At 41.6% G+C, this 13,606-nt stretch overlaps 1 protein-coding gene across 3 annotated transcripts in view; it reads right to left on the bottom strand.

The window, feature by feature from the left end:
* Window positions 1-13,606, bottom strand: part of MCM9 (minichromosome maintenance 9) — a 169,451-nt gene that overhangs the window by 57,384 nt on the left and 98,461 nt on the right. For all 3 annotated transcript variants that reach the window (XM_087697773.1, XM_087697775.1, XM_087697772.1), the window contains exons 9-13: window positions 11,201-11,266; window positions 10,934-11,026; window positions 10,625-10,741; window positions 10,317-10,389; window positions 8,145-8,211 (exon numbers count right to left, since the gene is read on the bottom strand). In XM_087697773.1, coding sequence (XP_087553899.1) covers window positions 8,145-8,211; window positions 10,317-10,389; window positions 10,625-10,741; window positions 10,934-11,026; window positions 11,201-11,266 — 416 coding nt within the window. The remainder of the gene's footprint in view (window positions 1-8,144; window positions 8,212-10,316; window positions 10,390-10,624; window positions 10,742-10,933; window positions 11,027-11,200; window positions 11,267-13,606) is intronic.

Genomic DNA, 13,606 nt, shown 5'->3' with positions numbered 1-13,606 from the left:
TGTAGCCCCCACTGTCTGCAGCCCCCGATAGTTCTAAAGCCCCCGCCAGTTCTGCCCCAAAGTCGCCAGTCTGCAGTCGACTGTCAGCTGAAGGCGCCACCTGTACCTGCGCAGAGTCGCCAGCGCGCAGCTCCAAATCGACAACTCCAGCCGCCTGCAGGTCCGCCCTCAACTGCCTGTGCTGTCGCCTGCAGCGCCCAGCTTGTAGCTCACGCGACAGGTCCTCCTCCAGCACGTCTGCCCGCCAGCACCGCCTACACCAGTTCCACCAGCAGGCGCAGTCGCCATCAGGCTTGGGCGCCACCTCACCTGTCCACTGGAGGCGCCACCTGTACATGCCACGTCTACTGCTGCGCTGCGTGTCACCCGTCAGCTCCACGCCTGAGAACCGCTCATCAGTGCCCGCCCGACTGCCCTGCCTACCTGCAACATGACCAGCGTCCGCCCTCTCCACGTCAGGTTTTTTTTCTTAATCCTTTTATTCCAGAATAAATTTCTGGCAGCAGGGGTTCCTACGCAAGCACGCATAGAATTCAGGATACGTGTCTGGGACACGGTAGATGCAAATTTCTGAGCACATTCATCAGAAATTTTGGGGCTTTTATGTATTTTGAGGACATTTGCATATGAACTGCAGTTACAGTCACAGAAAGACTGTTTTGAACACATTTTTGAATAGTGTTGCTGAGCACTGTTTGCACCTTGGGAAGCGTGCATTAAAGACAGTTTTTGACAGAGTACACCCTTGCACATTAATTGCAGAAGTGTGCTTGCTGCAATTTCTGGAAATTTGCAGATTTCCAGTCCTTACTGCTTTGACATTGCTCATTTGTCTTTGGAAATTTGTCATCATGGCAAATCAGGGAGGTGCTGTATTTACGTATGTATCCAAAGAAGACAGATTGGATGGAAACAATTATTCGCTATGGTCATTCATGATGAAGAATGTATTAGTGGCTAAGAATTTATGGGATTATGTCAGTGGAGAGGAAACTCGACCGGGAGTTGTAACTCCCGTTACTCCTCCTCCTCAAGGGGCACGTGGACAACGAGGACCTCAGCCCGCTCCACCTCAGCCACTTCCTCCAAGAACTGCAACTCAAAAAGCTTGGGATACACGTGATGCACAGGATTGCTTTGGCAGTTCAACGGTCCATCATCCCTCACATTCGTTCAGCATCTTCTTCACGAGATGCATGGCTGACTTTGGAGCATATGTTTGCAGGAAAGAATGAGACTCGAATCTCTTTCTTGAAAAAAGAGTTAGAGACTTTGAAGATGAATGAGGGTGATTCTATGCAGGATCACTTGAATAAGATTCAGGACTTGCGGGAGCAGCTCATGAATGTAGATGAGTGCTTTTCGGATGCACAGTTGATATCCACCACCTTGAATTCCTTACCTCCTTCGTACTTGTCTTTTCATACTGCATTGAACCTCACCATGAGGATTGCCGAGCACCCACTCACTTTTATTCATCTGGTTAGTTTGCTTCTAGAGGAGGAGCAAACAAGAAAAAATAGTGGTGTGGATGCTATAATCTCTGAGCAGGCTTTTATGGCAAGACAGAAAGGCAAAAACAGCAAGGTGAAAAATGCTCCACAGAGTTCTGGTACTTCTGGCACATCACAGAATCAGACACAAGGGGGGACGCAAGCTAAAAAGGGAAAATGTCATTATTGTAAGAAGCCAGGCCACTATATCACTGAGTGCAGGAAGCGCATTGCCAAAGAGAAGAAGGAGTCAGGAATGTCTGTTTCTACTACTCCTTCCACTACTAGTGCGTCCGCGTCCTTTGTTGTAGACAGGGACTATTGTTTTTACACTTGCAGTTATGACATCTCTTGGGCTAATAGAGCACTTAGCTCTACAGAGGATGCTGACACTTGGTTCTTTGAAAGTGGTGCTTCTAGACATATTACATCTCGCAGAGATTTGTTTGCTTCAGTTAGTGCACCTCCCATTGGGAAATCTGTACAGTGTGCCAATAATGCATCATACCCTGTTCATGGTATTGGGGAGATTCAGCTCACAGCCATTGATGGCTCTATTCTCCGCCTGCAGGATGCTTTGTTTGTGCCTGGGATCAAGAAGAATTTGCTTTCTATTTCTTCTTTGGCACATTGTGGTTTGCAGGTCACATTTGATGATGACCGTTGCATGGTTAGAGATAAAGAACGTATGACTTTGGTCTTGACAGGATCTTTGTGTCATGGTTTATATGAGCTGGATGCTCTTTCAGTAGATCAATCAGCATACTTGACATCCACTCTTACTCCTGCTATGATATAGGCGGAGTTATGGCATGCTCGTTTGGGACATGTAAACTTTGGCAGCTTGATGCTTTTGCAACGTACTCAGATGCTGGATGGCTTACCTCTCTTGGAGAGACCTCCTGAGCACTTATGCGAGGGATGCATTTTGGGAAAAATGCATCGTTTCTCATTTCCCCGTGATGTTGCTTTCAGAGCAACAACAAGATTGCAGTTGGTGCATTCAGATGTTTGTGGGCCTATGCAAACAATGTCATTGGGTGGTTGTTATTATTTTGTGACATTCATTGATGACTTTACACGTTTTTGCTGGGTCTACTGTTTGAAAAAAAAAAGTCAGAAGTGTATGATGCATTTTTAGCTTTTTGCCCAAGTAGTAATGCAAAAGTCCCAAGTCAGACATGTCAAAAGTTTGCTGCAAATTTTGTTTGAATGCTGAAATCTGATCAGCATGTGTTCCAGTGAGCAAAAGGTCATCAACATAAAGACATATAATCAGCATAGATCCCCCTTCTTTACATACGTAAAGGGTAGACTCAGATGAGCTGTTTAGAAACCCCTGCCTGACCAAGCAAAAAAGCATCTATTTTTGCATACCAAGCTCTAGGAGCTTGTTTCAAACCATATAGTGCCTTTTTGAGCTTGCATACCAAATGTTCTGAGCCTTCAACTGCAAAACCAATGGGCTGCTGTACATAAACTTCCTCCTGAAGTTCCCCATGTAAAAATGTAGTCTCGATATCCAGCTGATGCACTATCCAACCATAATGTGCAGCCAAAGCAATCATAGACCTGATATTCGTCATACGTGAAGTAGGAGCAAATGTCTCCTCATAGTCAATGCCCTTTTTCTGTGCGTAGCCTTTAGCTACAAGCCATGCCTTGTATTTATCAATGGATCCATCTGCTTTCCTTTTCAGTTTGTAGACCCATTTTGTTTCAATGGTTTTCTTCCCAAATGGCAAAGACACCAAATCCCAAGTTTGATTCTTACTGATAGAATCTAATTCAGCTTGCATTGCTGCCATCCAATGCACACTGTGTTGTGCATCCTCAAAACATTCAGGCTCTTCATTATCAAAAGTACTTGCTGCCATAACAAACTCCATGGTATGTGCTGAATCATGCAAATGAGTTTGCCTTCTAGTACGACCAGCCATGGGTGCATCCAAAGGACTATCTTGCATAGTCTGCAAATACCATCTAGGTAACTGTCTAGCTTCCTAACTGTGTGCAAGCTCTTGCTGAATTTCAGTTTCAGGATTATGCTGAATATTCCGATCAGCCAATGGCTGAATTTCTGCACTTTCTATAGGAGCAGCTGGCTGAACATTAGGTTCATTTTCTGAAGCTCCAACTGAATCACGAAAAGTAATGGGCAGCAGCCCTTCAAAAACATCACGGGCAGCCTCATCCAGTTCATACATGATGCTCGAGGTATTGGGCTATCACAGTCAAGGTATATTGGACAGCTTCTTGAGAAGTTTGGCTTACAGGATTGCAAGCCAGTTTGTACCCCCATGGAACCTGGACTGAAACTGTCATTACATGATGACAGTGATTTGTTTGATATACATACATATGCTCCTGTAGTTGGATGTCTTATCTACCTATGCAACACTAGGCCAGACATACAGTTTGCAGTTTCAGCTTTGAGCAGGTATATGCATCAGCCATGTATGTCACATTGGCAAGCTGTCAAGCGTGTTTTTCATTACTTGCAGGGTACTCGATCTCTTGGGTTGCTTTATGCCAAGGGGGGACCACTGCAGTTACATGCTTACAGTGATTCTGATAGGGCTAGTGATTATGATACATGTCACTCCACTAGTGGCAATTGTTTCTTTCTTGGCTCTTCTTGCATTTCTTGGCTTAGCAAGAAACAATCACCTGTTGCCACATCGTCATGTAAAGCTGAATACAAGGCAGCTTTCACTACCACAGTTGAATGCGTATGGCTTAGACGTTTGCTAGCCGATCTGGATATATCTATTACGGAGCCTACTCCTTTGTTCAGTGACAGTCAGAGTGCCATTGCAGTGGCACAGAACCCAATGTTTCATGCCCGCATGAAACACATTGAGATCCATTATCACTTTGTCAGAGAGAGGCTACATGCACGTGATATCAGCCTTGTCTATTGTCCTACCACCAGTAATGTGGCAGACATCTTCACCAAAGCTCTTCCTCGTGACAAATTTGAAGCATTTCGCGATGCTTTAAATTTGATATCCTTTGGTGGCGGATGATCCTTGTACTCTTGATCACTCTTCACTCCAGGGGGGTTTGTTGGGTATTTGACTCACGCCTCACTTACGCCTACGCTTATATGGGAGTGTCGGTGATCAGTAGGACACTGGGGCACTTTTTACTCTCGGTAGGAGAGGTTTTTTCCCCCAGACTTATAGTCTTATTTTCGTATGTGCTTATGTTACACACTTATAGGCACTTACCGTGTGTCGGGTGTGAACACCCCCTACAACCCTAAGGTTTAAGGGTTGTACTTTGTACTTTCATTCTACACTCTTTCAGTCTATTGGATTGGGTGTCGTGCTTCACTATGTCTCTCTCACTCTCACACTGTCTACTACACTCTCAGCTGTACCTCGATCCTCTCACCCCCTCACACGTACACAGATGCTTGATGGTGTACCTCTCTTGAGAGACCTCTTGAGCATACATGCGAGGGATGCATTTTGGAAAACATGCATCATTTTTCATTTCCTCGTGATGTTGCTTTTAGAGCAACTGCCAGATCACACATTGTGCACTCGGATGTATGTGGTCCTATACAAACAAAGTCATTGGGTGGCAATTACTATTTTGTCACTTTCATTTATGACTTTACTCATTTTTGCTAAGTCTACTCTCTGGTGAAAACGTCAGGAGTGTATCATGCATTTTCGGATTTTGTAGCACTTATTAAAAATCAATCTGGCTGCAAGATTAAGACTCTCCGTTCGGACCAAGGGGAGGAATATATGTCTTCTATGCTGAATTCTTTTTTGAAGTAGAAAGGCATTGTCCATCAGTCTACTATCGCTTACACTCCATAGCAGAATGGAATTGCAGAGAGAAAGAATCGGCCACTCGTGGAGATGGCCAGATATATGCTGAAAGCAAAGAGCTTGCCACATAGCTTTTGGATGGAAGCACTTATGTGTGCTTGCTATGATTTGAACAGGTGTCCTACAAAGGCATTAAAGAATGTTACGTCTTTTGAGGCTTGGAACAGTCGGAAACCCTCTGTTTGATATTTTCGTACTTTTGGGTGTCTTGCGTATGCACACATTCCCAAGGTACTATAAAAAGAGGTTGGACAACAAGGCTGTTAAATGCATTTTTATAGGGTATAGTAGTGAAAGCAAGGATATAGATTGTATGATCCTGTGTCCAAGAAGTTATTTGTCAATATGAATGTGGTTTTTGAGGAAAAATCAAAATTATCCCTTGCTGGTTTTGATACATATCAAGCCAATGATGTATTTGAAGGGCTGCTGCCCATTTCTTTTGGTAATACAACTGGAGCTTCAATAAATGAACTTAATGTTCAGCCAATTGCTCCATTGGGTAATGCAAAAAATCAGCATATGGCTGATGTGAATATTCAACAAGATGCTGAATTTGAGGTTCAACAAGAGCTTCTACACAATCAAGAAGCTAGGCTGCCTAGATGGTACTTGCAAACTATGAAAGATAGTCATTTGAATGCTCCTATTGCTGGTCATACTAGAAGACAAGCTCATCTGCATGATGGTGCACATACCATGGAGTTTATTGCAGCAACACATACACTTGATGATGAGGAGCTTGAATGTTTTAAGGATGCACAACAAAGTGTGCATTGGATGGAAGCAATGCAAGCTGAGTTTGATTCTATCATAAAGAATCAAACATGGGATTTAGTGACCTTGCCTACTGGGAAGAAAGCCATTGGTACAAAGTAGGTCTATAAGACTCTGCCGCCACCCGATGTTCCTCTTCAACATTTATGAGCTCTTCAATCGGTTCTTCTCTCGTGTATGTGATAGCAACAACCTGTGGAGTTGTACCTTTATTGCTCTCCTCCTCTAGGGGTGTATCCAATCCAAGGAGGTAAATTGCCAATGCGCAATCACACTCCACGAGATCCAAAGGTGTTGTACCTGGTGCACTGCCCATGGGAATAGTACATACTCTGTGCGAAGGATCCATGTGGGCCAGACACCTATTCACCACTTTTTTGTGATTCTTCCTTGCCTGAAATACCATGAGTTGTTCTAAAGGCACCCAAGTCATGTCAGATCCCTCCATGGGTATGTGTGAAAAGAAATGCAGATGGATCCATTGAAAAATATAAGGTGCATATTTGGCTAAAGGCTACACAAAGAAGAAAGGCATTGACTATGAGGAGGCATTTGCTCCTATATCCCACATGACCACGAACACTTCGTATGCAAGCTGAAAAAGGCTTTGTATGGTTTGAAGCAAGCTCTCCGAGCTTGGTATGCAAAAATTGATGCCTTTTCACTCAACCAACGGTTCACTAACAACTAATTAGAGTCTACACTTTACGTACGTAAAGAGGGGGAATCCTTGCTGATCATATGTCTTTATGTTGATGATCTTCTGCTCACCCCAATGCTTTAAATTTTATCTCCTTTGGTGGATGACCCTTGCATTTTAATAACTCTTCACTCAAGGGGGATTTGTTGGGTTTGACTCACGCCTACGCTCACAGAGGAGTATCAATGATCCTTAGTAGGATACCAGGGCACTTTTTACTTTCCTTACGAGAGGTTTTTTCCCCCAGATTTGTTCTCTTTTATTTTATGTGCCTGTGTTACACAATTTGGGCACGCACACTCTAGCAACCCTAAGGTTTTAAGGGTTGTACTTTGTACTTGCACCTTACACTCGTCAAATTATTGCATTGGGTGTCGTGCTATCACTCTCACACTCTCTCTTCACTGTCAATTGTACTCTCAGCTGAGCTTGAGTTTCCATCTCTGTGCATTCTCTCAACTCTCACACCATCAACATCTGGTAAGATGATGACTATCCTTTTGGAGTCACTTGACTTCAGGATGGTGATCATGCTCTCGAACAAAGAACTGAAGGAATGGTATAATATGGTGCCACATCTTAAAAGGATAAAGCTATAGAAGACATTTTGCCGCTCAATATGGTGACAATCATTATCCAACTTACGACCAGAGTACAAGACTGCAATGAGGTCTCCCTCTTTGTTCACTTTGGGCCAACCAGTGGCCCATGTGAAAAGTTTTTCTTTACTCTAAGAGAGGGCCAAGTGCAAGGGTAGTGAGGGATGTGTTGATCTCTTTCATGTTTTGGTGGATTCAATGTTTCTCATTGACTTTCATCTATGCTGGCAAGGACCCTATGAGTTGCCATTTTACAGTTCCATAGCCAATTCCTATTCACGTGTACTTTTCCACTTTGCAATTACAATTTATGTGCATCAAGCAAGCTGATTGCTGCCTCTACTAGCCTGGTGTTTCTGTCTCCTGTCCTCCAAAGACTCCAATCTGTTGGTTTTCATTGTTTCCGATGCTTACTGAAGGAAAGAATCCCTCTGTTGCATATACATTCAATCAAATAACAATTACAATATTAATTGCCACCATGATCAATATAAACTAAGAAAATGTTTTCCTAGTAAATGTATAACATCATAATTTGTGCAAAAATAACGTGCAACTTGCATTGTTTAGATACATCCCAACTTTGAAGTACAGACTTAAAGTCCATACCAAAATGCCAAGGCACATACTAACTATAAGTTCCAATTTAATTATGAGATTCTAAGTAGAACCATACATTAAAATCAAGTGCCTTCTCACAAAACAGCAATCAAAAAATGATCCCCACCTTTGCCACACTTATTGTTTGTTGTTCCATCGCTTCATGGATTGTAGCTCTGTCAGGCTCACGAATGCTGTAAAGTATTTTTTAAAATCAAGACCTTTGTGCAAGATAATCAAATAAAGAGATATGTTGCAGTTTCTAGCACGTAAACAGGCGACATATAACAAAGATACGCCTCCTCTGGCAGATTTCATCTTTGAAGGTAACTTGAACATAGTAGAACAGCCAGTTGATAGAACAGGATGATGCATTGGAAACTACTTGTCCCCTGAAAAGGGCTTCTTGGGAAAGAATTCTTCTTGGTATCCATGGCAAACTACTGCTCATACAAAGCCATCTACTTTCTTTCACTAGACATTTATCAATGTTTATATGGATAAATAAGCACTTATAATGGCAGAAGTATCTTTTCACAGATAACACCAAAGAGATGTAAAATGCCACATTCAAAACTTGGGGGTGAACATGAAAACATTTAAGTTCTTGGAAATCCATGCAGCATTACCATTCAACAGATGTATTTATGCGTACAAATATCTTGCTTATTCTAAAGAACCAGATATGTTAATAGTCGCCCCAACCCTTGCCCAATTGCTTCCGATATTACTAAGGTAGGTAGATTCAGATTTTTACAGATATTGTCTAATCTTTGTTTTCAGAGAAGAGAAAAAAATTATATTAATAAGACTCCTCAAAACAAGTATCCTCAGGCAAAAAGCAGGATACAAAGCAGCCCTGTAAGGCACTTCCATATCAGACATTGTCAAAATCTGAGCCTGGCTTCCAACAAACAAAAGGGCACAACCTGAAAATCAAGCAATTACTAAAAGCATGCATGGGAAAATGGTGTGCAACACAGAATTTACTCTTAATTATGCAACTAACCCCAAGGTAACAAAGGCTGGCCAAAGAAACATCCAAGAGGGGTAGAAAACTAGTCTCTCAACTAAGCCATCAGTAAAGAAGCAAAAAGTAAAAGAGAGTAAAGGGAAGAGTTTCCCATGTCCTAAACCTCCTAGTAATAGAGATAAAATTCACAAGACATTGAAGAAAAACTTCAAAACCTTATCCAAAAGGAGATTAATCAATATATCAAGGACAACAAAATGTGTAAGCAGTGCAGTTGCACTCTTCAGGAGGGAGATGCAGGTAGGAAACAGGTACATAAAGAGCCTGCTACACCCAAAGATCGGGATGGTAGCAGATGTGCAACCACCATACATTCTGATGAACAAGCTCAAGAGAAGAAGTTGTAGAAGCTCTTTGGAAATCTGAGAGAGCAGCTTTGTTTTACCACCACTAAACTAGTGAGGCTCAATCTGTCACCACCCACCGCCTAAACTAGGGAGACTCAGTCCACCACCATTTAGGGACCAAGGACTAGACTCTTAGTCCTACACCACCTACGTTCAAGGCACTTGTGACCCTTCCATCACATTGGCTAATTCTGTTTTCCGCCACTACATAGGGCTAGGACTCGAATGAAGATACAATCTTAAGAAAATGTCTCGACTCAAGTACTCGGATCAAACACAAATATAATTCCGCTCTTATCAAACTCCCATGTGAAACAACTCCCATGTGAAACATACTGACTGAGCTCTTGGATCAAACACATAGATAGCATCCTCTTCATCCCATGCGAGATATTACTGTAAGCCTAAAGAAATCCTTATAAGACCATTCCACTCATATGCATTTGGATACTCCAGTCTAGTAACCCAAACATTACGCTGCATATAACACATATCCTCAAAAATAACCTCATCATCTTGCTGACTCCAATCTTTGCCTCCAAACTTCTTCAAGCATTTTACCTCAATACCCACTACTAGCCAGGCTTAGAATTTGAAAATCAATGCTCAAACAAATGCTATCGCTGCAACATCATGAAATTAGGGCTAGGGTTCAGCATACAACCTAGGTAGGACATGAATGCTGCAAGGTTTGCTATATGAATACTACATAACTTGCTCTATGCATACAAATTGATTGCTTTTGTGGAAGACTTACTCAAAATAGAGGTGTGTTTAGTTTTTTCTTTGCTTTAATTATTACCAGCTCTGGGCTTAATTAGACCTAAACAGCTACAGCTTAGAAAGTCTAGAACTACACAACAATGAGTTGAGGAGGACAACCAAAAATTCGATAGGCAACAGCTGTTTAGTTTTAGACCTGTCAAACTCATCAATACAACATAAACCCCCATCTGCAAGGACAAGCGCACCAGCCTCTAACATCCATTCTCCTGCAGTACAAGAGAGCAAAACAACACTCAGGTTTGACTTGGCATAGTAACAAAAAAAAAAGAGCAATATCTTTTAAAAATTAAGGGAGCAGAGTTTTTATACTAGACCCAAAATATTAAATTCCTCAGTGAAACATCACGAAGGCATGAAATATGTGAAATTAGTTTGCAGCATCTTATCAAATTAACATTGCAGCCATGCCTGCATTCAGAAGTATCATGATTACATCCTTACCTCCATCTTTAACTGCTGTAACTGTCAAACCAGCACTGGTGCTCCCAAGTCCAGTTGTCATGACAGAGCGATGGCTCAGCTTGGCAGCAAATTTTAAAAACTGTGATTTTCCAGTCCCTTTGAAATAGCGCCCCCCCCCCCCCCCAAAAAAAAAAAAAAAAAAAGTTATTATATAAGAAAAGGAACAAACAAACAAATGAAATAATACAAAAGTATCATTTACTGATAAGTTTGCACAAGCTGAGGCTGACAAGGTAATGGTAGCACTTGTCAAAAACCTTTAAGACTTCCAAATCTCCAGAGACTAACCTGGATCACCAACCAATAAAAGGTGGGACTCTCCTCGCACTCTTGTCCCTGAAGCAGACAGATTTTGTACTCCACCTATGAGAGTCAATGCAACTACAAAGAGATGTGTGTTAAAATCCTGAAAACATGAATCAGGAAAACAAGAGAAATCCAACTTATCTATACAGAACCAAGATTAACAACCATCCAAGTATCAACACAACACATTTCATGATTCAGATTGGATTGAACAGGGGTTAAAACTCACTAATCTACTCTGTGTGTTACCTGCAAGTTTCACTGTGTATAGACCAAAAATTTGAGGGCAAATGCTCTGCAGTATAGTGTTTCTACCTGTAACAATGACGAGAACGAGACGAGAATTTCAGTTCATCTGTTACTTAAATCTGCACTGCAGTACAGAGTTCTTACCTGTAACAAATAACATGAAGATTGGCTGCTTGAAAAAGCTCAAAATCCTACACAGTAGAGTCATGCTCTCCATGAGCTAGCTTTTATTATGGATAACATGGATTATACAGAATATATATATCAGTCTTCTTTTCTTTAAAAAATGTGCCATTCCTTAAGAAGGAGGCATAGCTGCATGAAGTTCATGGCTTCACATCTGACTTGCGACGCCAAGAAGTGTTTTTGCAAGTAATAGTCAACCTATAGTACTTTGCAGAAAAAATGGTATTAAAGAAGCAATAGATATTACAAACTCTCCTCATAATTTTCATCCGCTCCCTCCCTACAGCCTTCACACCATCCTTCCCACCATTCCCTTCTTCTCTTCTAGTTTCCACCTATTGAGCTAAAAATGCATTATATGCTAATTAGCCATTTCTAATGGCCCCAATGAGTTGGAGATTTGGCAGGAGGCTCTAAAGCATCCCCAAGGGTAAGAGGCCATGGAAAAGGAACTTGAGAGCATTGACCGAAACGAGACTTGGACTTTGGTGGATTGTCCATGCCACAAGCAAGTCATCAGGACCAAGTGAATTTTTAGGACCAAATTGAAGATGATGGAACTTTACACAAATACATAGCTCACATTGTTGTGCAAGGTTTTCAATAAAAACATGGTATAGATTATGAGGAGACCTTTGCATCCATTGCGTGGTTGATGTCCTTTTGTCTATTGGTTGCACTAGCCGCTCACCACGGTTGGGCGCTCTATCATATGGATGTCAAAAGTGCCTTCCTAAATGGTTACTTTAAGAAGGAAGTCTATGTGGAGCAATCTCCCACATTTCCTTTTGTGGACCATAAAAATAAGGTCTTTTGTTTGCAGAAAGCTCTTTATAGGCTAAAGTAAGCACCACACACCTAGTTCCATAGGATGGATGAGTTCCTTAGAACTCATAGTTATCATCCTACCCCTTATGATCCGAACTTATATGTCAAATCTACTTCAAAGGGGGTCATCTACATTCTCTTATATGTTGATGATTTATTTATCACAAGCTATGATTATGCTATCATAGCAAATATAAAGGCCTAGCTTTGTTTCACATTCAAGACGATTGCCCTTCGTCAATTGTCCTATTCTTATGGATGAAGGTAGTTTGATCTGGGTATAGTATAATTTAGTTTCACATCAAAAGTATGCCTTTCAATTAGCTGAGCAATATTGCACTAATCAAACATGGTCTGTGGCTACGCCTCTTAATTCCAATGCTAAGCTTTCTAAGGATTCCCTAGGTTAGCCCTTTGGAGCACACTCATAGGATCAATTGTAGAGAAATTACTCTAGTTGTTACATAGTAGGCCTAATCTTGTATACCCAATTTTTTTACTCAATCAGAATTTCAATGCACCTAAGATATCACATTGGATTGCTTGTTTGCGTGTGTTGAGATATGTTCAATGTACTTATTCACATGGACTGCCTTATGGTCATGGTTGCTTTTGGAAGGATACACTGATTCAAACTAGGCAAGAGATCCCAATGCCCAACATTCCCACGGTAGCTATTGTTGAGCTAAAAATTCATTATCCACTATTTAGCTCTTTAAAACAACCCCAAAACAATTAATTACCAAAAGCTTCATTAACGAGATGCGCTTCTAGAGAGTTTCTATGTCCCACATGCAAAACCCTAATTTGAGAGGATCCTTTCATGTCTATAAATAAATAGGCCGCCTACCATTCAGCCCCATCCTTGTATTACAAGTTTGCAGGTCTTGGTAGACCACTAGGCAACCAATGAGCACCCTTTGCCCAATGCCTTGGCTTCTTTGGGATGATCACTTGGACCCCCTTGATAAGATAACCATCACCTCTGTAGTCTTGGTAAGCCATTGGGCAACCAACGTGCACCCTTTGTCGATGCCCTAGTTGCTTTGGGGTGGGATGCCTTTGGATAAATATGGGCTTGAGATTTTCTTATAGCCCATTTTCTTGGTTCCAGGCCTGAGAGAATGTGTCGAGCAAAAGATGCATTACAAACTAATTTGCTCTATAAAATAGAGCCAAAACATGTAAATTACCAATTTCATTAAACCATACGCAATCCTTGAGAGTTGCTGTGTCCCACAGGCAAAACCCTAATTTGGGAGGATCCTTCTACATCTATAAATAGACAAGTTGCCCACCATTCAGCCCACCCTAGTCTTACAGGTTTCAACCACCATCAACCCTCTTCCACTAGCTGTCCAGCCCCTAACAATTGCTACTACCTGGTCTATA

This window comes from Lygodium microphyllum, chromosome 17 (genome assembly GCF_053477565.2).
Source record: "Lygodium microphyllum isolate KBCC chromosome 17, Lygodium_microphyllum_v1.1.10, whole genome shotgun sequence".
Taxonomy (NCBI): Eukaryota; Viridiplantae; Streptophyta; class Polypodiopsida; order Schizaeales; family Lygodiaceae; genus Lygodium; species Lygodium microphyllum.
This window is presented reverse-complemented; position numbering and strand designations above follow the sequence as displayed.